The 25,074-nt window shown below is 66.1% G+C and overlaps 4 protein-coding genes across 4 annotated transcripts; 2 read left to right on the top strand and 2 right to left on the bottom strand.

Moving 5' to 3' along the window:
- The first annotated feature begins 1,942 nt into the window (after positions 1–1,942).
- On the top strand, positions 1,943–3,051 carry EMIHUDRAFT_462594 (hypothetical protein). Its single transcript, XM_005785465.1, has 3 exons — positions 1,943–2,333; positions 2,426–2,491; positions 2,563–3,051. Exons 1-3 carry the CDS (start codon positions 2,148–2,150, stop codon positions 2,866–2,868), a joined length of 558 nt encoding a protein of 185 aa, XP_005785522.1. The 5' UTR covers positions 1,943–2,147; the 3' UTR covers positions 2,869–3,051.
- A 6,300-nt stretch (positions 3,052–9,351) lies between these two features.
- EMIHUDRAFT_449375 (hypothetical protein) lies at positions 9,352–12,010 on the bottom strand (the record flags this gene model as incomplete). Its single annotated transcript, XM_005785464.1, has 9 exons — positions 9,352–9,711; positions 9,767–9,867; positions 10,052–10,147; positions 10,275–10,320; positions 10,396–10,568; positions 10,612–10,833; positions 10,948–11,020; positions 11,415–11,673; positions 11,923–12,010. 9 exons carry the CDS (start codon positions 12,008–12,010, stop codon positions 9,579–9,581), a joined length of 1,191 nt encoding a protein of 396 aa, XP_005785521.1. The 3' UTR covers positions 9,352–9,578.
- A 6,106-nt stretch (positions 12,011–18,116) lies between these two features.
- EMIHUDRAFT_415168 (hypothetical protein) lies at positions 18,117–19,529 on the bottom strand (the record flags this gene model as incomplete). Its single annotated transcript, XM_005785463.1, has 4 exons — positions 19,178–19,529; positions 18,792–19,106; positions 18,557–18,741; positions 18,117–18,252 (listed from the first exon to the last, which is right to left on the bottom strand). Coding segments are annotated over exons 1-4 (891 nt in total), but the record flags the coding sequence as incomplete, so codon positions are not given.
- Positions 19,530–22,608: 3,079 nt separating this feature from the next.
- Positions 22,609–23,799, top strand: EMIHUDRAFT_426566 (hypothetical protein; the record flags this gene model as incomplete). Its single annotated transcript, XM_005785462.1, has 4 exons — positions 22,609–22,819; positions 22,944–23,304; positions 23,430–23,648; positions 23,743–23,799. Coding segments are annotated over exons 1-4 (798 nt in total), but the record flags the coding sequence as incomplete, so codon positions are not given.
- Between the last annotated feature and the right edge of the window lie 1,275 nt (positions 23,800–25,074).

Here is a 25,074-nt window from a genome sequence, read left to right as displayed (position 1 = left end):
GCGAGGACGACACATATTCCGCCGCGGCCGGCGTGGCCCCAAGACGACCCGAGGTTGTCCGAGATCAGGCGCCGAGGACGAGATGCCGGCCGCGGCGGCGGCGGACGCGAGCGCGGCGCGGGAGGCGCTGTCGGCGGACCAGGCCGAGAGCGCGGCCGAGCTGTTCGAGAGAGCCGCACGGGTGAGCTGGCGGCGGGCGGCGAGGTTGGCCGAGATTGCGCCGAGACGCGAGTCGAGACGAGGTCGGGTGTGTAGGCGAGCGGCGGGTGGGCGGCCGCGGCGATGCAGCTGCGGCGCGCGCAGAGCCTGCGCCGGCTGGGCGCCGCGCGCTTCGACGCGGCGGAGGCGGCGCTCGGCACGGCGCTGCGCGCGTACCCAAACTACTCCGCCGCGCTGCTCGAGCGCGCGCTGCTGATGATGGACGCGTGGAGGTGGAGGATGGAGCGACCCCCGCCGAGCCGAGATCTCTCGAATCTCTCTCTCAAAATCTCTGATGATTCGAGATTGGCCGAGCTTGGCCGAGCTTGCCCGAGCTTGCCCGAGCTCTGTAGGCCGGACGAAGCGCTGTCGTCGCTCGAGCGGCTCGATTCGCTGCAGAGGGACGACGAGGCGATCCTCGGCTGGCTGGTGCGCTGGGGAGATGTGGGGAGATGTGGGGAGATATGAAGAGGTACGAGGCGCTCCTCGGCTGGCTCGTGCGCGCACCCGGCGCAGAGGCCACGCCTGCTGGCTCACAGCACATGCGTTGCCCGGCGGCGGCTGGTGCACGAGCGGCGATGGTGTCGCCCGCCCGCCAAGCCGCGCGTGGGCAGCGCAGAGGCAGCGCGAGCAGCCACGACATGGCGCGGTAGCAGCGCCGCGCCCAGTGCACCAGCGGCGGCGGCAGCTCGGCAGCACGTGCAGCGACACCCCGCAGGCGGAGAGACAAGGCGAGTGTGAAGAGCGGAGGTGGGGTCTCGGCTCGCACAGGTGCGCGCGCACGTGCAGCGGGAGCGGCTCAGCCTCGCGGCGAACGCCGAGACACGGGCGCGGAGGGACAAGGCGAGGCTGGAGGCGGCGCCGCCGGCGACGCCCGGCTGCGAGGTGGCCGAGGTGGGGCCGTTTCTCTCGCCGCGCGGGCGCGCAGCAGGCGGCGGCGCAGGAGGCGCCGCCGCCGACGCTGGAGCCGCCGCAGCGGCGAAGGAGCACTGCTGCCTCGCGGACCCCGCGGCGGTGTGGGGAGATGTGGGGAGACATGGACATGGGGAGAGATGGGGAGAGACGGGGAGAAGGAGCACTGCTGCCTCGCGGACCCCGCGGCGGTGTGGGGAGATGTGGGGAGACATGGACATGGGGAGAGATGGGGAGAGACGGGGAGAAGGAGCACTGCTGCCTCGCGGACCCCGCGGCGGTGTGGGGAGATGTGGGGAGACATGGACATGGGGAGAGATGGGGAGAGACGGGGAGAAGGAGCACTGCTGCCTCGCGGACCCCGCGGCGGTGTGCCCCCGTAGCTCTCCGAACGCGTCGCCACTCTGAGAGGCAGCCTGGTGGCACTGCTTTTGGTCCGAGAGGCAGCCGCACCGCCAGTCGGGCGCCTCGTAGTCGTGGTTGCCTCTCCTCACGCAACACACACCGCCTCACACGCGGTGGCGGGTTCGGCTGGGGGAAGAGCGCGCTTGCAGCGGCATCTCCGCTGCTGGGACTGATGGCGTTCATTCAACTTCTCATCTCACGCACCTCTCCCGCCTCCTCTCCGCCTCTGTCACACACACCTCTCTGTCTCTCGCGGCATGTCGAGCCGCGCACAGGCGAGATATGGGGAGATGTGTGTGTGTGTGTGTGTGTGTGTGTGTGTGTGTGTGTGTGTGTGTGTGTGTGTGTGTGTGTGTGTGTGTGTGTGCTCGGCCACCCGCCCCCGCCCCGGGGACGCGCCTGGCAGACCTACAGACCGCCGCACCGGGAGTCCCCTACTGAGACACGTCCCAGGACACGCCGTGTGGACGTGTCGTGGACGTGTCCCTCAGGTCTGCCCCGAGGTGGTCGACAAGCTCAACTGGGAGGACGGCCACGCGTACGGCGACGCGTTCCGTGTGCGGCAGGACGGCCCTAGGCTCACGGTGACGCGCATCGACGCAAAGGCCGCCGAGGGGGGCGGCGGCTGGGGCATGCCCCTCCGCTTCCGCTGCTGCGTCCCCCCGCACTCGCCCGCGGCCGTGGCGGCCGCGGCGGCGGCGGAGGAGGAGCGGCGCATCGCGCTGGGCAGGGCGGAGGCGGCGGTGGCCGACGCTGCAGCCGACGCGCGCGGGCACTACTGGCGGTTGGGCGTGCCGGTTGACTTCTCGGCGCAGGAGATCACACACGCACCTCTCCCGCCCCCTCTCCGCCTCTCCGGCGGTATTCATCGACTCTCTCACCACACGCGCGTGGCTTCGCGGCGCAGGAGCTGAAGCGGGCCTACCGCCAGCTGAGCCTGCGGCTCCACCCCGACCGTGCGGGCGGCTCGACCGAGGTGATGGCGGCGGTCTCGCCGAGCTGACCCGAGATCGACCGAGGTTGAGCGAGGTTGTCCGAGCTCTGCAGGCGATGGCGGCGGTCGCCGCCGCGCACGACTGCCTCGCCGACGCGGCGTGCAGGCGCGCCTTCGACGAGGGCGCGCAGCTCGAGCGGCGGCAGGGGCAGGGGCCGCTCGCGCAGGCCGTCGAGCGGCACTACCGGCCGGAGCGGTTCCCGCACGAGCCGTTCGGCGACCCGTTTGCGCACGCGCGCGGCGGCGAGGAGCGGCGGCAGCGCGCCGACGCGCGGAGGCGGGAGCAGGCGGCGAGCGGAGTGGCCGCATCACCGCTGCCCGAGGCGGCGGAGGCCGAGGCGGCAAAGGAGGAGCTGTGAGCGAGGTCGTTGGGGTCGAGAAGGCCGCGACGCGCAGGCTGTAGATGGCCCGACGTGGGCGGTGAGCGGGGGGAGGCTGGGCATTGCACTTGTCAGCGCTCCGTACAGCGGCGCGGGCTTGCCCCCTAGGGTCGTGTGTGCTGGCTTATTGATATTATTGCGGTCTCGGAGACCCACCCCGAGAACACATGCCCTGGCCGAAGGGTCGGACAACAAAAAAATAAAAAAACGCCCGCGAATCGAGAATTTGCGAGTATACGGGTACCGACGTCGGTATACGTACTGGGCTGGGTTTTTAGGCATTGTGGGGTTGGCACTCCCATCGACCCTCATGACCTCCTGCGGTCTCTGAGATGGACACCAGTGGGTGTGGGACCACAACCAGGATACACTCGAAGGCTGGGTAAGCAGTAGAGGTCGATACTCGACGCGTCCCACATGGTCTGTGTCGCTGTCGGCACGCTGTCGACAGGACGTCAAGCGACACCGGTGGCAGTGCCACCCAGGAGTGGTCGGGCGGTCTTCCGTCATGAGAGAGCCACCATGTGATCCGTATGATGATTCCTGACAACCGCCTCAGTCAACTTTCGTCACAGTTCCCGCTCTGAGAGGAGCTGCGGGTCAGTTCGACAGCTGGAGCTGTGTCGCCGGCGTGCGGCGGCCTGCCTCCGGAGGTGCCTCTGAGGTGGACATTTTTTGGTCACCGTGAGAGAACGCGTTCGAATTTTCACTCCGGAACTTCAACTCTGCACGCGCACCGGCCAGGGCTACAATAGTGCCAGTGAGGCGAAGGCGCGAGTCGGAAGGCCGCGACCGTCAAGTGTTCCCGTCATTTTCCTACAATCGCTGTGAACCCAGCCACGTAGTGCTAGCCAGCCCAGCCGCGACCTCACGGCGGCACAGACGCTGCCGGAGTACTCCTCGTCGGCGTGTGCGCGCAGCACCTAGTGGTGTTTGGTGTGACTGAGCCTGTGGTGGGGGCGACGGCTTCTGCAGAAGCCGTCGCCCGCGCCTTGCCTCGGCCTCCTTCGCATCATCTACCAGCTTCTAGTGCTGTGCCACCTTCTTCGCAACCTCTGTCTCCAAGCCCAGCAGCAGACACTTGGGAGTGGGAAGACAGTCACGCGGGCAGTGGCAACTGGAAGCAGTATGACGCGCAGAGTGCGGCTGCGCTCACAGCGGCTGCGGCCAATGGCATTAACACATTCCAACTTACCATCCACGGCAACGCATACGATATCGGTCTAAGCTCTATGCAGCAGAGGAATCGTTCCACCGGCTTCGAGCGCCAGCTCCGTCGCGGCGGTGGCGCCGGTTCAGCCTCGCCGCCGCAGCTCGTTGGCTTTCCTGGAACGTACGGGCAGCCTCCACCGTACTGGGCAGCCCAGGTACAGCAACGACAAGTCCTCCTCCGCGGCAGCGGCAAGTCTCCCTCGCACGATCTCGTCCCTGTCGCTAAGGGTTCCTCACTTTACGTCGAGGTAAGCGGTATACTCGAGCAGACATGCAAAGGTCTGGCCATCATCTCAATCAAGCTGGTGCACAATCTGGGTCAGTTCAACATGTACCTCGCGAAGAAGGATGAGTTCGTCAATCGGCTCGGCAAAGTTAAAGCAAACGAACGCTGGCTATGGCACGGGACGAAAGAGGACTCCGTGAAGGACATCATATCGAACGGCTTCTTGCGTGACTACAACACCACAGCTGTGTATGGGCGAGGCACTTACTTTGCGCGTGACGCCCGCTACTCATTACAGAAGCAGTACGCTGTTCCCAACGCGAATGGTGAGCAGACTCTGTTGCTCTCTCGCGTACTGCTGGGATGCCCGTGCAAGGGCCACCAGCGCATGACAAAACCCGACCAGAAGCCAGGCTCCGTTCAGCTGCACGAGTCGATGGTCGACAGCCTATTTGACCCTAGCATATTCGTGCTGTCAACTGGCAGCGACCATCAGGCGTTTCCTGAATTTGTGATTTGCGTGCGGAAGGCGTAGGGATGCCCCCAACAGCGGCCTTATTCGAGCGGCCCCTATTCGTTCGCACACCGCAGCGGCCAGCGGCAACGCGTGGGGTGGCTATTTGGTCTTTTGAAGCGCGGAGGGAGGAGCTTTTGTCATGAGGTAACTTATCACAGTTTTGGCTTTAGGGGCACTTGCTTGGAGCACTTGCTTGGAGTGCGGTCATTAACCTCACATCCAGGGCCGGGGAGCTAAGAAGCGCACCCAGCGGGCCGGATGCTCGGGGACGGGCTGCGGGCAAGAGAGCGAGGGCCCAACTTGAGAATCGTGCTTTTTTGGTTCGGGACCAAAGCGCGAAGGACCACTTTTGGGTTAGGGACCGCGAGCGACAGGTTAGGGACCGATCGCCACCGCTCACCCCAGCGGACGGCCACCATCGGTGTTTTTGGCTTCGCCACCGTCCAAAGCGTGCGCAATGCGCTCGCCGACATCGAGCGAGCTCGCCTGTCCGAGGAGCGGCTTGCTGTGCGGACGGCTTCTTGTGGCTCTCGTCGAGAGCGTTTTGCGTCCCGGCGGGTGGGAGAATGTGTCGTCTGATGTGTCACTGTGTGCGTCACATCGATGTGGATAACAAGTACGGTCGATCCGTCAAGCGATACACTCGTCACGATCACGTTCAACGGCTTGCACGGAGCTCTGTGCCGGCACACAGGAAGTCAGGAAGAGCCGACGGCAAGAAGAGCTCGATGGGGAGCGAGAATCGCCAAAGGTGCTCACGGAGGTTTCGGAAGTCCGCCTTGATGCGGTCAGTTCCCCCCAGGTTTGACTGCGTAGGTCGCGGAACTCGTTGAGTACTCGTAGCCTTTCTGCGCCTCCGTCTGCATCGCGTCGGCTGCTCTGCGGCAAGAGCAGTCTTTTCGGAAGATATCGACGATTTTCGAGAGCCACCCGCTTGGGAGCGATTGAGCGCGTCACGGAGGACTCAGGTTGCCCCTGAACCTCCTCTGACGGTTCTCGCTCCCCATCGAGCTCTTCTTGCCGTACAGCTCTTCCTGTGTGTGCCGGCACAGAGGGCTCCGTGCCAGCCGTCCAACGTGATCGTGACGAGTGTATCGCTTTGACGGATCGACCGTACTTGTTATCAAGACTGATATGACGTACACAGTGACACATCAGACGACACATGTTCTCCCACCCGCCGGGCCGCAAAACGCTCTCGACGAGAGCCACAAGAAGCCGTCCGCACAGCAAGCCGCTCGGTCGAACACGTTGCTCGCTCGATGCCGGCGAGCGCATGTCGCACGAGGTAGACGGTGGCGTAGCTAACATCACTGACGACGACCGTCCGCTGGCGTGAGCGGCGGCGATCGGTCCCTAACCTGCGGTCCTTCACCGTCGTCGGTCCTTCGCCTTCATCCCTAACCCAAATTAGCACGATTCTCAAGTTGGGCCCTCAGAGCCCTAACCCTGGCGTATAAATAACCCTGGCGGGTAAAAGAATTCAAACAAAACAACTCTCTGAAGGCGGAGAAAAGAAACAAAGAATTCTTAAGATGAAACAAAGAAAATACTCCAGCCTTGCACCCCTCCGACCAGCGGAGGCACACACCACCAAGCGTGCTTTCACATGCACATGCAGGCGCTCGTCGAGCGTGTGAGAGTGGCCGAGGCCGGCGGCACACCGATCGCACGCCAGGATGCGGACGACGTTCGCACGCTCCTGGGCCGCATGGACGCGCTGCTCGCAAACGACGTCCCCACGGCGCGGAGGCATTCTGGCGCGCAGGCGGTATCCGAGGAGCTGAGCTCCGAAGTTTTCGGCTCGCGAGACTCTGTGGAAGTCATCCTGGGCCACATGGGCCTGCGCGAGATGCACGCCAACGCGTCAGTGAGTCGGGTATGGGCAGCATGCATCCCGCACGTCTTCCACAGTTGGGAGGGAACGGAGCAGTGGCGTGGAGCGTGGACGCGTGGTGGCTGCGGACCGGCGGTGGTCGACGACTGCACGGCGCTGGCCGACCCTGCTGCTGCCGCGGCTTTGCATCCGCCGTCTGATGCAGCTCGGGCTCGCCTCGTCCGGATCCTCGGTGCTGCGACACTGACGGCGCCGCTGCCGCTGAGCCGGTACCGTATCCACCGCCTCCTCCTTGGGTGGCTCATCTTCTCAAATGACGCCACCCCGCACGCGCAGACAGTCGCGGCAGCGCAGGCGGCGCTGATGCAAGTGGCGGAGGTCCGACCACCTGTCGGCTCGAGGCCCGTGCTCCAAGAGACTCTGCGGCCCCTTCTCATACACCTTACAACTCCTCGGTGCCTCGAGGAAATGCACACCATGGCAGCAGTTGACCGGACAGTGGGTGTGCTGAGCAAACTGTTCAATGTGAGCTTGGCCGACAAGCTGCTCTCTCACTTGGAGGAGATGCCTCGCTTCCAAGGCTACCTCGCGCTGCCCGCCTCCGAGCGGATTGCCGTCGCCGTGCACCTTTTGCACGCAATCGCACAATTGCACTCGCTGCTCGATGAGCCGCGTGTGGTGCGCCTCATCACTGCCATCCGCCGCGTCCCGCGCCCTACCACCCTCGCGCTGGTCGACCGCATCAACGAGGCGCTCCTCCAGTGCCTCAGGAAACTCCCAGGATCCCCTGCCGCAGCTGCAGCCATCGTGGAGATATCGTGACAGCGCATGTTAGATCGTTCACGACGAATAGAGTCCTGTCCGCTGTGTTGACGAGGTGCAGGAGGCGTACATCTGGCACCTCTTCCTGCGTGCTGCGACACCCCTTCCGGCGGATCCACGCGCTCGAGGATGAGGTCGAAAAGAGGTTGAGGGAGGCGGGCCTCGTTGGGGAGTAGTGAGCAACTGCGCTGATGTTGTGGTCGGCGCGGGATTTTTTCTCTTAATCGTGCCTGTGCGAGAGAGCTTGCTTGTAAAATTCTTTTGAGAGCGCCTTCGAAAAGGCAATTTTTCTTTTCTCGCGATGTCCACCCCGCCGCGCCGCCGCTCGCGCCGCCTCGCCTCCGCCTCCACCGCCGCCCCCTCGCCAGACGCGCCGCCGCCCGCCCGCCTCCTCGACCTCCCCAGGGAGCTCCTCGAGCGCGTCCTCTCCCGCTTCGACAGCCCCGTCGACATCGCTCGCGTCGCGGCCGTCTCGCTGCTCTTCCACTCGCTCGCGGCGGAGGGCATCCGCTTGTGGGCGCAAGGGCGCGGCTTCGAGCTGCCGGCGCAGCCAGAGGGCGAGAGCTGCGCCTTGCGGTGGCTGTGCTATTATGCGCTGCTGCGCGAGTCCAACCCGCCGGCGAGGGCGGCGGCAGGCAATACGCACAGCGTCTTTATCGACGGCGAGGGGCGGCTCTCGTCGTGCGGCTCTGCGCCGTCCTACCTTCCAGGGCCACTACTCGGCCACGGCGAGGGCGTGCCGCAGCTCAACAAGCCGACCCGCCTCCCTTCTCCGCTGGGCGACGAGCGTGCTGCGAGCGTGTCGGCTGGAGTCTACCACAACCTCGCCATCACCGCCGACGGCGTCTGGAGCTGGGGCTATGGAAACTCTGGCCGCCTGGGCCACGGCGACGGGCAACACCAGTGGCAGCCGAAGAAGGTCGAGGCCTTTGCTGGCCAGCGCGTCGTCGCTGTGTCGGCTGGAGTCTACCACAGCCTCGCCATCACCGCCGACGGCTCCGCCTGGAGCTGGGGCGGTGGAGCCGATGGCAAGCTGGGCCACGGCGACCAGCAGGAGCAACTGCTGCCGAAGAAGGCTGCGGCCTTGGCGGGGCGGCGCGTCGTCGCCGTCTCGGCAGGAGGCGAGCACAGCCTCGCCCTCACCGCCGATGGCGCTGTCTGGAGCTGGGGCTCGGGAATATTCGGCCGCCTGGGCCACGGCGACGGGCAACACCAGTGGCAGCCGAAGAAGATTGAGGCCTTTACTGGCCAGCGCGTCGTCGCTGTGTCGGCTGGAGGATACCACAGCCTCGCCCTCACCGCCGACGGCTCCGTCTGGAGCTGGGGCTTTGGAGCCTCTGGCCGGCTGGGCCACGGCGACGAGCAGGTGCAACTGCTGCCGAAGAAGATCGAGGCCTTGGCTGACCAGCGCGTCGTCGCTGTGTCGGCTGGAGGGTACCACAGCCTCGCCCTCACCGCCGATGGCGCCGTCTGGAGCTGGGGCGGTGGAGGCTTAGGCAAGCTGGGCCACGGCGACCAGCAGGGCCAGCGGCAGCCGCAGCAGGTCGAGGCCTTTGCTGGCCAGCGCGTCGTCGCTGTGTCGGCGGGCGAGCAGCACAACCTAGCAATCACCGCCGACGGCGCCGTGTTTACCTGGGGCAAGGGCGAGGACGGCTGCCTGGGCCACGGGGAGGACCTGTCAAACCAGCTGCTGCCCAAGAAGATCGAAGGCGTGGGCGTGGGCGCTTGAGCAGTGAGGAGGGGTCGTGAAGGCGGCCGGTCGGACGTTCTGAGGGTAAAATTTCCCTTTGGTTTCGAGTTCTATGGCAACGTGAATTCCTTCTTTTTGTGAGGTGTGATCCCCCTGAGTGACCAGAACATGTATAGAGTACATCGGCTCGAAAACGGGGCCTCCTTCTACTGTGGACCCGCACGCCGCCTCTCACCGTGGCCACGCACGCCTCACCGGCCACCCAGGCCGGCTCATCAGCACGTGGGGGAGGAAGGGTCACACAAGACGACTGGGCGACACCCCGACACCCCGACTGGCGCGCATGCGGCCGCCGTGCGCCCGCCGTGGTGAGCACTACTACACTCTACAGAGGCGGTGTACCAGCCTCGTGGAACGGCACAGTACAGCCGGCGATCGCGCACGGGCTCCACGCGTCTGCCCGCCTAGCTGAAGAGCGCGAGGCAGCGGCACTCGATGCTCCTGCGCGGCGGCGCGGCCGCCTCGCCGCCGCCGCCCGTGTCGCCGAGTGCGGTGTGGAAGACGAAGCGGGGCCCCTCGAGTGGCGCAGTGCCGTCGTACGTGTAGAAGAGCAGCGCCTCCTCGTGCCGCATGTGCGGGTAGTAGTACCAGGCGTGCCGCTCGGAGAAGCCAACCTGCGGGGACGCGCCGCGGAGGGGCCAGCTCGGCGCGTCGAGGGGCCTCCTTCCTCGGTGCCAAGGCGGCCCCGTGCTGTTGGAGCCAACGAGCGAGATCTAGCCGAGATGTGTCTGAGATGAGTCCGAGATATAGCCGAGATATAGCCGAGATATAGCCGAGATATAGCCGAGTAGCCGCAACCCCGTTGTTGAAGCCGACGAGGGGCGGCTCGGCCTCGTCCATCACCAGCGCGTACGTGAACGTGTCCTCGGCTGCGACCGTGGACGCGTCCAGGACCTGTGCAGGCAGGAGCGCGTAGCCGAGCACCCGCTGAGCAGGGCAGGAAGAGAGGATGCACACGCGGGCCAGACCTCTCGTGGGCTACAAACGTACAAACGTACACACGCATCTAGTGCCGCCGCACGGCTAGCGGCTGCGCGCGCACTGGCTGCTCGGCGTCGATCGAGCGCCTAGCTCGTTGACATTGCATCGGCCGTGATCGTCTGCAGGGCAGCGCGGTGCGCTCGCTGGCGACGCAGCGGCACCACACGTTGACGATCGACCAGCGCCGGTGCGCGATCTCGCGCTCTGACACCACGCCCGCCTCCGCCAGCTCACGGAGCTTGCGAGGACCGTTCTCCGGTGTGTAGTCGGCGTGCACGCGCTGCACCGCACCGTGCGCCTTTGCCTCGGCGGCGTTGCGCGCGCCGCCGCTCTCCTACAACAGTGATGATCTGTCATGGCATGATGATATCATACACGTAAGACCACTCCTCGCCACTCTCCTTGTTAAGCGCGCTCGAGTCGCGGCGCATGTGCTGAAAGACAAACACGTCCTCCGCGCCACAGGCCGCTCGGACCAGCTCTGCCGTCTCCGGGTAGTACTGCGATCGGATCAGGTCGTCGTTGTAAAAGTCGACCACGGCTGACGGCCAGTGGCGAAGCTCGAAGCCACTGCGGCGGAGCGTCAGCGGCGACGCTGCCTGCCGCGCGTCGCGAACCTCGAGCGTGCGTGGGTCCTCCTCATCGTGCAGCGTTGAGCTGTCACCTGGGAGGAGGGATGATGGTGACGAGAGGCTGTGGAGTCATGTATGAACCCACGCGCAGCACACAGAGGCAGTGTAGAGCAAAGACGGTGTGGAGGAGCGACAGCGCACCCCGCCATGGCTCCTGTGGGAAGATGCCGCCGATCTTCTCCCAGTGCGCTGGTGTGACGACACGTCCGTTCTGTGTGCCACGAGGCGGCCGAGCAGGGTACGTGAGCCGCGTAACGACTGGCCGCGCGAGCGAGCTGAGTGAGCGACGACCAAGAACCATGCTGTGATGATGATGTGGGGAACAGAGTTGAAAGAAGAATTCTTAAAAACAAGCTCAAAAAAATCGTCGGCGGGCACGTCGCGCCGCATGGTGGCCGCGCTGCGCCGCTCGCCGCTGGCGCGCGGTTGATCGCGGCGCCGACTCCGCGGCGGCGCCATCTCACGCAGCGGGGCGCGTCGCGTCGTCGGCGCCAAAACAGACGCGAGCTCGCGGCGCGGCCGCGGCAGCAAAAGCATCAACCGTCTACTTCTCCTTCTCGTCTCGTCTCGTCTTGTCGCAGGCGCACACGCGCGCGACGTGCGCTCGTATCGCCGCGTTCGCTCCGCGAAGGACGACTCGAACCGGGAGCCAGTCGGCGCAGCGGCGGCGCGCGGCGGCAAAACGCACGACGCTCACCTCATGGAGATGCTGCTGCGTTGGCACCTCCTGATATAATGCTGATTTTTTGCTGAGCGGGGCGGAGGCACGCGGGCGGCGGAGGCGGCGGCGGACGACGTCTACTTCCCCTGTGGTAGCTTAGCGATCAGGGAGGATCTACCTGTTCGGCCTCGAGGAAGCTGCTGGGGGAGAGGGGGGGAGAGAGGAGAGGAGGAGAGGGGAGAGGATGAGAAGAGGAGAGGAGAGGAGAGGAGAGAGGAGGAGAGAGGAGAGAGGAGGATGGGGAGAGGAGAGAAGAGAGGGGGGGGTGAGAGGGAGGGAGGGAGGGAGGGAGAGAGGGAGGAGAGAGAGAGAGGAGAGCCTTTGAGCCTTGGCACCAGCCAGGCAGTTGATTTGGCCCTGGCACCAGCCTTGGCAGTTGAGTTGGCCTTGGCACCAGCCTTGGCGGGCGGGCACGCGGGACATGCACAGGCGCCAAGGGGCGCAGCGCCGACAATCACGGCGGTGATTGCGGCGCAGGTGGGGGGACGGGAAGTCCGTCGGCGTTGCCGGGGGCCCAAGGAAGCGCGAGGGAAAAATTCCGCCGCTGAGGGCGCTCGTGCGGCAATAGCCGGGTGGAGGGGGAGCGTGCCGGACGGGGCGTCGTCGCGCCGTCCGGTGGTCTGCTGCCCCGCGCAGCAACCGTCGGGCGACGACCCGGGGGCCAAAAACCCGGCGACGACGGCGCTCTGGATGGGGCGTGACCTCCTGCCTCCAACCTCCTTCCTTTTTGAGCAGGTGTGACGCCGCGCGAGCGACGCTCCGAGATCGCCCGAGATAGCGCGGCGCGGCCCCGAGATCGCCCGAGATAGCGCGAGATCGCCCGAGATAGCGCGGCGCGGCCCCGAGATCGCCCGAGATCGCGCGAGATCGCCCGAGATCGCGCGGCGCGGCCCAGGGCGGGGTGGATGGGTTGGGAGCGAGGGGGCGGAAGTGTTCAGTGCGGTAGATGGCGAGCTCGAGGCGCGTGAGCCGGACCTGTGAGCCGGACCACCCCCTCTTGTTATCTGCGTTGTTGAGCCAGGACTCAACATACTCGGGCTTGCGAGTCCCAAACTGTCACTCCCCTTTCTCCCGGCCGGGGTGGGGCGCGCGCGGGGGCGGCGGGTGTGCGGCGAGTGTGCGGGATGTCTGTGGGCCCGAGAGCGATATGCCATGTGTCCGCCTTGCGTTGTTTCATTACATCGAAGGCTAAGCTCAAAAAACAAGCCTCTCTCACATCAATCAATCAAGCACACTGGCACGACAAGGGCGCGGACTGGCGCGGACTGGCACACACACCGGCTCACAGACTGCCAGTGAGAAGCCGGAGGAAGGTCGCTAGTCCAGAGAGCGTCAGTGGAATAGGGAGTCCACCGTGCTGTATGGTTCTTCAAAACAAAACAGGGCTCCAGGCCCCAAATTACGTGTGAGTGTTAGAGTTGTTTGGTATTGCTAAAAAGGAGGATGGTTCTTGCACTTGTGCAAGATTGGGCGTCTTCTGCAGCAGTCCCATTGATGGGAGGCCCCAGGGTGGGGGCCACCTCGAACCCCCGGCCAGGGATTCGAGCGGAGGGTGCCCCGGATTCATCTATCCGTTGGGCCCCGGTACATTCATTAGAACTGATCACTTTGCGCAGCAGCCGTCCCTTCGCCGACTGGACGGCAGTGCGCTGCGTTGTCGCTCTGTCGTGCACGCTCTCGTGCCTCGTTGTTGTGACCCACCCTGTCCCACCCGTGTGTGATCAGTGTCTACGGAGGGAGTGTCTTTGGCTCACGCCAGGGCGCTCGTTGCTCCTCCGTCTCTTTGTGTCTTTGGCTCACGCCAGGGCGCTCGTTGCTCCTCCGTCTCTTTGTATCTTCCATACTGCGTTTATCAGAAGACGCGAACCTGTCGCTGTCCCTTTTGTCAGCAGCAGGAGAACTAGGAGAGCGCAACCAGTAGGAGGCCCGCGCCTGCCCCCGTGCCGCCGGGTGCAACTTTGTCCTATACGAGAGGGGAATCCCTGGGACCCTGTCGTGTGGGTGAACCCTGCCCAGCCCCCCTCCGTGTCGCGATGCGCTCCCCGCTCCCGTTCCCCTGTGTCCCTGATCGTCCTTACAAGATCCTGCTCGCGCAGGTGGGGACCCTGTCCTTCTCCCACCCCTTGTTTGGTGTGTCCGTTTCATTTATTTATTTATTAGCACACTGGCACGACAAGGGCGCGGACTGAAATAAGAAACAGGGACGTGCCTCCACCACCCACCTCTAGGAACGGGAGTCGCTGTGAACGCAAAAGCGGACGCATCCAGCCCGTCCCCAAACATGCATGTGGTCGCCGACCGGATGCCTACATCGACTTCTGCGCGGCGGGATCTGTCAAGTCAAACATGGGAGGCATGTGGCGCGAGAGCAGCCTCGCCGCGGGTGAGGGCATCGGCACGATCTTGGCAAGCAGGCCGCTCATCGAACATACGGTTCGCCGCCGAGCGCTGGAGAATGCGCGCAGCCCTCGGTCGACATGAAGGTGTCGCCCGAGCTGCACCGCGCCTCTGCGTTGAAGAGAAAGAGGCGGCGCTGCTCGCTATACCACAGCGCGACGGTCGGGATGAGCTCCGGGAACCACCGCCGCAGGCCCGCAAAGATGGCCTTGCGAGAGATGCAGTTGAAGCCGTTGCGCTTGTCGTCCGAGGCGATCGCGTGGCCGGGGTTGCGCCGCAGATGCTCCTGCAGCAGCTGAATCGCCACCTCGGCTCCGCCAGCGAGTCCCACGCCGACCTGCAGGGGGATGTTGCACGCCTTGACGCGCGCCTCCGCCTCCTCCGCCGACATGCCGAGCCCGCCGTCCTCGGTGGGGCGGAGGCATCTCGTCGCGTTGCACTCGACCTCGCCCTTCCTTCTCGGAATGCGGTAGAGGAGGGGCTCGCCACTCGCCCCGACGCGAGCGGTACCGCCGGCCGCGCCGCCATTCGCGCCGCCCGCAAAGGAAGCAGCGCAGCCGCCAGCAGCGCTGCACGCGACGCCCGCAAAGGAAGCAGCGCAGCCGCCAGCAGCGCCACACGCGACATAGCCCCCAGCGTAGCTCGCGGCAGCGCAGCAGGAATGAAGGGTGGAGTCGTCCCGGATGCTCTTAGAGAGGCTGATACCGGTACGACAAGGACAGCGACAGAATGGCGTTGCGTCACAGGAGGAGCAGTGGCGGCAGCAGAGGGCAGAGACGGCAGAGGCAGGGGCGGCGGCTGCGGAGGTGGAGGGGGCGGAGGAGGTCGGGGCAAAGGCGGAGGCACAGGTGGGCTGCTGCTCAGGCTGCTGCTCAGGCTGCTGCTCGGGCTGCTGCTCGGGCTGCTGCTCGGGCTGCTGCTCGGGCTGCTGCGAGGGCTGCTGCGAGGGCTGCTGCGAGGGCTGCTGCGAGGGCTGCTGCTCGGGCTGCTGCTCGGGCTGCTGCTCGGGCTGCTGCTCGGGCTGCTGCTCGGGCTGCTGCTCGGGCTGCTGCTCGGGCTGCTGCTCGGGCTGCTGCTCGGGCTGCTGCGAGGCGAGCCTTGTGCCTGGAGGTCGGGCCGTGGCAGCAGCAGGAGGCTCGAGGACCAGGCTGTCGCGTCGCGGCGGCCGGCCGGGAGAGCTCTGTTGGGGTTGGCGCTGGTCTAGGGCACCAGAGCGTCGTCCATCAGAGCGTGGCCCACCGGCCGGCAGCGCGTGTACCGAGCTGAAGTCCGTGCGACTGGTGCCTTCGGCAGCGGCCGCGGGCGGCTGCAGCCGCTGAGGATCTCCAGGTCGGCTCCCACGGTGGCAGCCGCCAAGGGCAGCCACCATCGTGGGGACGCGCGAAACTTGTGAGAGAAGAATTCTTAAAAGAAGCCTCTCTCAACAGCATACTGGCATAGTGAGAGACTGCCAGTGCGAAGCCGGAGGAAGGTCGCTAGTCGAGAGAGATCGCCAGAGGAATAGGGAGTCCACCGTGCTGCGAACCTGTCGCTGCCCCTTTTGTCAGTAGCAGGAGAACTAGGAGAGCGCAACCAGTAGGAGGCCCGCGCCTGCCCCCGTGCCGCCGGGTGCAACTTTGTCCTATACGAGAGGGGAATCCCTGGGACCCTGTCGTGTGGGTGAACCCTGCCCAGCCCCCCTCCGTGTCGCGATGCGCTCCCCGCTCCCGTTCCCCTGTGTCCCTGATCGTCCTTACAAGATCCTGCTCGCGCAGGTGGGGACCCTGTCCTTCTCCCACCCCTTGTTTGGTGTGTCCGTTTCATTTATTTACTTATTAGCACACTGGCACGACAAGGGCGCGGACTGAAATAAGAAACAGGGACGTGCCTCCACCACCCAGGAACGGGAGTCGCTGTGAACGCAAAAGCGGACGCATCCAGCCCGTCCCCAAACATGCATGTGGTCGCCGACCGGATGCCTACATTGCCTACATAATGCCACTCGGGACGCACCTCTACTACCTATCTGCGCTGACGGTGGTGAGAGGCTTGGTCAGCAATTACAGGCAGACCCAACTTGCTATCGTGCGGTCCCCGGCGCGAGCGTCCATCGCTGGTGTGGAGCGGAGCCACGCCGTCGTCCTCGGGTCCTCCTTCGCTGGACTTTTCACGGCATCCGTGCTCGCTGACCAGGGACGGCGCGTAACTCTGATCGAGAAAGACGCGCTCGAAGCAGACGCGGGGGGTAGAATCGGTGTGCCGCAGGCTCGCCACCTGCACACCCTGCTCGCCAGTGGGGCGCGTGCGGCAGAGGAAATTCTACCAGGGGTGCTCGACGACCTGGTTGCGGCGGGCGGCGAGCGCATCGACTTCTGCGCGGCGGGATCTGTCAAGTCAAACATGGGAGGCATGTGGCGCGAGAGCAGCCTCGCCGCGGGTGAGGGCATCGGCACGATCTTGGCAAGCAGGCCGCTCATCGAACATACGGCTCTACGGTTCGCCGCCGAGCGCTGGAGAAGCAGCTCATATCGCTGCGCAGCCGCGGTGAGAGAGTAGCCGGTCTCCTCGGCGGGAATGTGACCGGTGTGCGCCTTTCTACCGGGGAAGAGATCACGAGTGAGCTCACTGTCGATGCCAGCGGCCGCGGCTCTCGGTCGTGGACGCTCGCGTCACCTACGCAGACGCGCTGATGCGGCCTCCGCCCGGGTACATTGCGGCCTCGGGCTGGCGAGTGCATGGACATAAACGCGGTCAAACTCACACGATACACACAAGAAAGAGAGCAAGTACGGCTCCTACCTACCTGGGCCACTTCCTGGGTGCTCTCCGACGGTATCTACCCGGTCCCACAAAGAGGAGTTCTGTGAGTCTCAGTCTCCTTCTCTCCTTGATACACCTCCCGCCTCAGCTGTACATCGTCTGCGTGCGCAGCAGTAGCCGCGGCCTGTCACCAGAGCCACCACCTGCGCGGTGCAACACCTGCAGGTTGTCCCACAGCAGCAAGTCCCCCTCGCACCACGCGTGGTCGTATGCGAAGCCCGACTCCTCGAGGCGCGACCACACGCTGGCGTTCGTCGCCCAGTGCAAGCGCGAGCGAGCGTCGTACAGGCCCTCCGGGTTGAGCGGCAAGTACAAGCACTCCTCGCCCGTCCGCGGGTGGGGCTGGAGCGCCGGGTGGACGTGCGGCATGCCGAGCGGCGTGATGTCCGCATCGGGCGCGCCCGCAAAGTCGGAGATGCAGTCGGCCGAGACGGTGAGCGTCGAGTGCGCCAGTGCCGCCAGCTCGTCGAGTGAGAAGACGCCGGCGGGCGCCGCGCCGGCGCGGAGCGCGCCTGCATGGGTACATTCGGGGAAGGGTCCGGGGAAGGCTCCGAGAAGCTTCCCAGATGCGGCCCGCGGGCGCGGATCTCACCCGTGGAGTCGAGGAAGCGTGTGGCGCCGCCGACGTCGGGAACGACCTTGGCGTGCAGCGCGTTGAGCACGGCGTTGCGCGGCGGCGCGTAGAAGTTGCCGTCGTGATGCCTAGGCAGTGTCTAGGGAGTGTCTAGGGAGTGTCTAGGAAGTGTCCAGGAAGTTGCCGACATGGTGCCAATACTCTGCAAACTTCATGCCGCGCACCAGCAGCTCCGGCGCCGTCGAGGTGTCTGTCGCGCTCTCCGCGCCGGGCCGGAGGTTGCCCACGCGGCAGACCTGCGGCAGAGCCGGGGCTCAGGGCCAGGGCCAGGGTCAGGGTCATGGTCAGGGTTACCTGCGGCAGAGCCGGGTCCCGCATGCCCTCGAAGAAGCAGGGTGGGAGGGTGAGCGGCTCCCCGACGCGGTGCGCGAGGCGCAGCATCGCGGCGGCGTCGAGCGCCTGCGCCTCCACACACACGACGCCGTGCCGCCACACGGCGTCGAGGACCGCAGCCAAGGTGTCGCCCTCCACGTCGGCGAGGCTCGCGCCACCCAAATTGATGCGCAAGCCGAGCTGCCGCGCAGCCGCCGCACCGCCGGCCAGCGTGGTGGCGATCGGGGGCGGCGGTCGCGGCGGCTGTAGCGGCGGCGGCGGCTGTCGCGGCGGCGGCGGCTGCAGCGGCGGTGGCGGCTTCGGCGGCGGCGCTGGAGGTGGCTCACACGCCGCAGACCAGCCGCTCCCGCCTGCGCCACCAAAGCAGACCCGGAGGTCGAAGACGTCGGGTCTGCCAGAGTGGCCGGGCGGGTCGAACCAAAACTTGGAGAGCGGGATGCGGCCGAGGTCGACCTCCGCGGTGAGGATCGCCTCGCGACCGCTCACGGGGCCGGCAATGTGCCTGGCATGCCGACCAGAGATCAGCGGAGATCAGCGGAGATCAGCCGAGATCAGCCGAGATCAGCGGAGATCAGCCGAGGTCACGCGCACCGCCCGTCGGGTGCGATGATCGACGAGCAGCCGGAGAGCGCCTGCGGGTCTCGATCCAGCTCGGAGGCGAGCCTACAGAGCTACAGTGCGGGTACACCAGAGTCAGGGCGGGAGCACGGGACCGCGCAGTATGCTTCACCACGCGAATACTAGGCATATGCAAATAGGGCGAACATAGCGGAAGTAGTTGAATACGCGTGCTCTAGATTTCGTACTCCCCATCTAGGGAGGCGAGCTCGGCCGTGTCGTAAAGGGCTGCGCGCGCGGCGTCATCGAGCAGAGCGGTGGCGTTGAGGACGAAGCACTGACCCTCCGCCGCGTAGTGCCGCACGGCCGCATCGACGCGGTCCGCAAACGGCCGCCCTTCCATTCGTGGGTCGGGGTACGAGGCCACGTGCACCTAAGAGTGGAACACGAAAGAAGTGCAGATGGCGCCACTGCTGGGAGGACGCCCCTGCCGCGTCTGGCGGCAAGCCCCGCCTGCTCCTGCTGGCTCTGCATGGTGTACCGGGCGAGGGCGAGGTTGTGCTCTCCACAGATCAGACCGCCGACGCGGCCGGCAATTTCGCCCGTGTCAAACACGCGCAGCCCCGAGCCGTCGCCCTCGCCCCAAATGAGCCGCTCGGCGCTCGTGGGCTTGAGCTTCCGTCGCCGTCCCAGGAGGGTGCCGTCGGCTCCCACAAAGACCTGGGAGTTGAAAAGGCTGCCGCCGTCTCGCTCCGTCACGCCCATCACCACGACGCATCCCGCCTTTCGCGCAGCAACCTGTGGCGTTGGAAGGAGAGGGATGGCAGTGGGAGTGATATGGACGGGCGTCACTGCGAGACCATTCGTTCCTGTATCATGGAAATCTCTGGGCCGTCGAGCGAGACCGCGCACTCGGTCAGCTGCTGGTAGAAACGCATGTTGCGTCGCACGCCGTGATGCCACACGCCGTAGGGAAACGCGGGAATGAAGGACTCGGGGAAGGCGACAATGCGTGCTCCCTGCTGTGAAGCCTCGTGGATGAGGCGGCATGCCTTCTTTGTCGTCGCCGCACGGTCCATCCAGACCGGCGCGGCCTGCACGACAGCGGCGACGAAGCGTGCCATATTGGAAGGCGGCGGCGGCGGCACAGGCTGGCGGCGGCAGCGGAAGGCGTAGGCGGCGACGGGGTTGGGAACACGGCACGCTCGTCGCCTTCAGGAGGCCACAGCGACAAGCGAGTGAGGGGAACCAGGAAAAAGAAATCGAGGTTGTCGCATCTCTCGCCACTCTCGGATACGTTCTCAGGTAGCGAATAGGCATGTGGGCGACGCGGCAACACAGAGCCTTGCACCCTTTCGCCCTTTCTCATCACTGCCCCGGCGCCCACTCCTCGACCTTCTTGGGCAGCAGCTGGTTCGACAGGTCCTCCCCGTGGCCTAGGCAGCCGGCCTCGCCCTTGCCCCAGGCAAACACGGCGCCGTCGGCGGTGACGGCGAGGCTGTGCATGGCCTCAGCCGAGACAGCAACAACTCGCGGCCCAGTCAAGGCCTCGATCTTCCTCGGCAGCGGCTGGGTCTGCTCGTCGCCGTGGCCTAGCCGGCCTTCCCCTCCACGGCCCCAGCTCCAGACAGCGCCGTCGGCGGTGAGGGCGAGGCTGTGGCCGGCTCCAGCAGACACAGCGACGACGCGCTGGCAAGTAAAGGCCTCGATCTTCTTGGGCAGCAGCTGGTACTGCGTGTCGCCGTGGCCCAGCTGGCCTAAGCCTCCACCGCCCCAGCTCCAGACAGCGCCATCGGCGGTGAGGGCGAGGCTGTGAGTGCTTCCAGCCGACACAGCGACGACGCGCCGCCCCGCCAAGGCCTCAGCCTTCTTCGGCAGCAGTTGCTCCTGCTGGTCGCCGTGGCCCAACCGGCCTTGCCCTCCCCAGCCCCAGCTCCAGACAGCGCCATCGGTGGTGATGGCGAGGCTGTGCAAAGGTCCAGCCGACACAGCGACGACGCGGTGCCCCCCCAACGCCTCGATCTTCTTCGGCAGCAGCTGGCTCTGCACGTCGCCGTGGCCCAGCTGGCCATAGGCTCCCCAGCCCCAGCTCCTGAGGAAACCGTCGCTGGTGATGGCGAGGCTGTGGTTGTCTCCCGCGGACACGGCGACGACGCGCTGGCCAGCAAAGGACTCGACCTTCTTGGGCAGCAGCTGGCGCTGCGTGTCGCCGTGGCCTAACCGGCCCGAAATTCCAACGCCCCAGCTCCAGACAGCGCCGTCGGCGGTCAGGGCGAGGCTGTGGTGGGTTGCAGCGGACACGCTCACGGCACGCTCGCCGCCCAGCGAAGAGTAGAGGCGGGTCGGCGTGTTGAGCCGCGTCACGCCCTCGCCGTGACCGAGGAGGGCTGGCACGCCATCCGCCGAGCCGCACGACGAGAGCCGCCCCTCGCCGTCGATGAAGACGCTGTGCTGCTTTCCTGCCGCCGCCCTCGCCGGCGGGTTGGACTCGCGAAGCAGCGCAGAATAGCACAGCCACCGCACGGCGCAGCTCTCGTCCTCTGGCTGCGCCGGCAGCTCGACGCCGCGCTCTTGCGCCCACAAGCGGATGCCCTGCTCCGCGAGCGAGTGAAAGAGCAGCGAGACGGCCGCGACGCGAGCGATGTCGACGGGGCTGTCGCAGCGAGAGAGGGCGCGCTCGAGGAGCTCTCTGGGGAGGTCGAGGAGGCGGGCGGGCGGCGGCGCGTCTGGCGAGGGCGCGGCGGTGGTGGCGGAGGCGAGGCGGCGCGAGCGGCGGCGCGGCGGGGTGGACATCGCGAGAAAAGAAAAACGGTGCGACAAGAACAAAGGCGCTATCAAAAGAATTTCCACACCCAAGGCTCTCGCACACGCACGATTCACACGACAGACAAGGCGCAGACGACGGCTTCCTTAGAAGCCATCGTCCTCGCCACAAGAGCCGGCGTCCGAAATCCCCTCCTCCGACACCCGCCCCACCCCACCCCACCCCGGACCCCTCCCCAAAGCCCCACCCCGTCCCGACCCACCCCGCCCTCCCCGCCGGACCCTCCCCAAAGCCGCAATCGACTCCGCCCCCCTCCCGATCCCCCCATCTGCGCGTGCGCTCGCCACCCGCGCCGCCGTCTCCCCCATGCGCACTTGCGCCAGCAGCCGTCCCGCCTGGCGCCTCGCCCGCCGCCCGCCGCCTCGCCCGGTCCTCACGCCCGCCCGCTCGACCGTCGCCTCCGCTGGCGTCCTGACAGCCGCCCCGCCCGCCACCTGATCCTGGATTGCACTCACCTGGGAATAAAAGAACGGAGTGCCGGCCACGCCCGAGACGAGCTCGGGCGATTTACCTCCGACAGTCGCGTGAACGTGGACATCTCCAAGACCAGAAGGCGGGCCAGAACTGCCAGCCGACAGCACCGTGCGCCCAAGTCCCTCCTCCGCCGGCGGCGTGGAATCCGATGTGTCAATTGACACAGCGGGTCCACCTCCGCCAGGAACAACTGCGGCCCGCGCCTCGCGGGCGCCGCTCTCCGCCTCTGGGGTGCGCGTGCCACTGCAGCCCTCGCCGCCAGAAAAGAATTCGGGGTTCGGGTTTCTTCTTTTGGTGAGGCCACGGGCGAGGCGGCGGCCGTCGGAACGCTGGGTGGGGAGGGCGGCTGCCCTCGCTCGCTGCCTGATCCTGGACGTGCCCACGTCGTGACTGTCGGAGGTAATTCGCTCGAGCTCGTCTCGGGCGTGGCCGGCAGTCCGTTCTCTTCTTTTGGTGAGGCCACGGGATTGGCGGCGGGCGGGGCGGCGGCCGTCGGAACGCCGGCGGGGGCGGTGCTCGAGCGAGCGGGCGCGAAGGCCGGGCGAGGCGGCGGGCGCGCGGGCGGGGCGGCGGGCGAGGTGGCTGGCGTCGTGTGCGCGCGTCGGGGAGGCGGCGCGGGTGGCAGGCGCAGGCGCGGGTGGGGATTGGGCGAGGGGCGGAGCCGGGAGCGGCTCGCGGGTTGGTCCGGTGGGGGGGGGCGGGGTGGATCGGGTCGGGTCGGGTTGGGGCGGGGTTGCTCGGGTCGGGGGGGGGCGGGGTTGTGGGGTGGGGTGGGGATGTCGGGGTGGAGAGTGGGTGGGCGCCGGGGTGGGAGTGGTGTGACTGCTCCTGTGGTGCGGGCGACGGCTTCTGAGGAAGCCGTCGCCCGCGCCTCGCCTGTCGCGTGAATCGTGTCGTGCGACCGCCTTTTGTTGTAAAATTCTTTTTCTACCTGTGTCGAGCCTGTCTGCTGTGAGAGAGAGTTAGTGTTTAAATTCTTTTTCTATCTTCCGCCACGTCCTTCCCGCTTAGTCACGACGCACTGCCGTCGTACTGCCGTCGTACACCACACAATGCGCTCGCTGCTTCGCTCGCTCCTCGTCCTAGCCCTCGCCACTCGTGCGGCCGCCGCCGCGTTTCCCGAGGAGGAGGACGTCGTCGTGCTCGACACGAAAAACTTTGACGCGTTCATCTCCACGAACCCGCTCGCGTTGGTCGAGTTTTATGCTCCCTGGTGCGCGGACACTCGCCTTGGTCGCGCACCGCTGCCTCCTTGCCGTTGCCTCCTCGACCGCTGCAACCTTGCCGCTGCCTCCACCGTCGTCACCGCCGCTGCGACCCCAGGACATCGCGCTTAGGTGCGGACACTGCAAAGAGCTCGCGCCCAAGTGGGCCGAGGCGGCGGCCAAGTCGAAGAAGCTCGACACACCTGTGCCACTCGCCAAACTTGACGCCGACGCCCACGGCGACCTCGCTGGCCGCTTTGGCGTGAGCGGCTACCCGACGCTCAAGCTCTTCAGAAACGGGGTGGCCGAGGACTACAGCGGCGGACGGGAGGCGGATCAGATCGTCGCTGCGCTGCAGAAGATCGCCTCCTTTGTCCCGCCCTCGCAGATCAAGTCGGACGACGACCTGACCGCCGCGCTCAAGGCGAGCGCAGGCAAGCCGCTCGTGCTCGGCCTCTTCCGCCAGCCCGTCAAGGCGTCGAGCGCGTACAAGGTGCTCGACACACAACGCTCACCCACGTGAAAACATACATCGGGCGGGGGCACGCACGCGCAGCACCCACGTGCACCCGGGCTTTGCATTGCCAATGCCGCGGGTCTCCCGTCTTTTTGACTTAGGCGTTCGACAAGCTTGCGTACGAGACGGCTGGCCAGCAAGTGGCATACGCGTGGAGCGGCTCGTACAGCGCGCCACCCGTGATGCCGCTTATCAACGGCAAGAAGCCGCCCGTCCCAGGGCTGCTGCTCCTCGACAGCAGTGGCGCAGCCAAGTTTGCGCTCGCCGTGCCCCGAAAAAAGGAGGAGTTCACGCCCGAGTGGATCGCGGAGTGGCTCTCGGCGAGCGCGCGCCGCAGCCACCAGAGGGAGGGGGATCCCCGCCTCCCGTTTGCCCTGCCCACCACCCCTCCCCCGCCGGCCTGCTTTGCCGCAGGCGCACGACGTTGATGTGAAATACGAGGAGGCGCCGCCCCCGGAGGAGCCCGAGCCGGGCCACGGAGGAGACGGAGAGTACCCGTACGGAGACGACTAGAGCACACCTACGACAGCGGAGACGGTGCAATACCCCCCACAAAAGGCGGGAGGTGTGTGCGCGCCGCGAAAAAGAGGGGTGGGCCGCCGGCATCAATGCTTTAGGATCGCAAGCTGCGCTTTAGGATCGATTTGGGGCCCCCGAGGTGATTCCTTTCCTTACAACAGACTAGAGCGAGAAAGAGAGCTACCCGTAAAGGGGTCTACAACAGCGGTCAGCGCCGGCGCCGCCGCCGTTTCGTGCTTGATCCACGGCTTGCCAAGCCAAAGCCTCATGCTGGGGCTGGTAAGCGGGACGAGGCTCAGGCCGCAGCACCCTACTGAGAGGGAAATTCCAAACGTCGATGGGCCCGGTGGATATGCAGTGGCGCGGCCATCTGTCCAGAACCACAGGACTGTGCTGCAGAATACCCCCGTAGCACCCATCAAACCAATGCGCGCGCGGACGCAAGTCCAAGGTGCGATCTGGCCGAGGCTGGCAGCGCTTTGAAGCGCGACGCCCACGACGGCGTCAAGAGCCGGTTTTCCCCAACTGGCCAGCTCCTCGATTGTGGCCGATTGACTGGTGAGTTGAAAACGAGAAAGAGCAACAATGCATTGGTAGACGATCATAGCCGTACCCGCAAGCTGAATGGACAGCGGCTGTGGTTTGTTTGTCAGCGGTCCTAAGACAAGGAGGTTACAGGCAATCATTGAGACCCAAATGAACATAATGGGCATTGCAAGCGCCAGCGGCCCGGCCAGTGCCAGCGGCCCTTCGGGTTCCCCGTGCCACCGTGTAGTCAGCGCGCGGAGCATACCAGGAAGATCGTGGCCGTAGCATAGCACTGGCAGCGCGTAGTGCCAGAATTTCGAGGGAAGAGGCGCGCCGCGCTGCGGCAGCAGGTCAGGTGGCGAGGCGGGCGGCGAGAAGAACTGCTCGACTTGCTCGACCGTGAAGAGCTCGTCAACAAAGCCTTCGTCTTCGAAGTACCCCTCCGCTCCGTGCAAGACCCCGCTTGGCTCCTCCGCTCCTGCTCCTCCCCCTGGACAGAAGGTGTTGCTGCCGGTGCTGCTGCTGCCGGTGCAGCTGCTGCTGCTGATGGTGCTGCCGCTGCCGCTGATGGTGCCGCTGCTGCTGCTGCCGCTGCTGCTGCCGCTGTTGTTGTTGCCGCTGCCGCTGTTGTTGCTGCCGCTACCGGTGTTGCTGCTGCCGATGCTGCTGCCGGTGCTGCTGCCGGTGCTGTTGCTGCTA

The sequence above is a fragment of the Emiliania huxleyi genome, assembly GCF_000372725.1.
Source record: "Emiliania huxleyi CCMP1516 chromosome Unknown EMIHUscaffold_16, whole genome shotgun sequence".
Lineage (NCBI taxonomy): Eukaryota > Haptophyta > Isochrysidales > Noelaerhabdaceae > Emiliania > Emiliania huxleyi.
The sequence above is the reverse complement of the archived record's forward strand: the minus strand, read 5'-3'. Positions and strand labels throughout refer to the sequence as shown.

Excerpts from the sequence above, each read along its gene's own strand:
- EMIHUDRAFT_462594 (XM_005785465.1), top strand. The coding sequence starts at position 2,148 with ATGCCCCTCCGCTTCCGCTGCTGCGTCCCCCCGCACTCGCCCGCGGCC. Across the intron at positions 2,334-2,425 it reads TTGACTTCTCGGCGCAGGAG|CTGAAGCGGGCCTACCGCCA; the intron begins ATCACACACGCA and ends GCGGCGCAGGAG. Across the intron at positions 2,492-2,562 it reads GTGCGGGCGGCTCGACCGAG|GCGATGGCGGCGGTCGCCGC; the intron begins GTGATGGCGGCG and ends CGAGCTCTGCAG.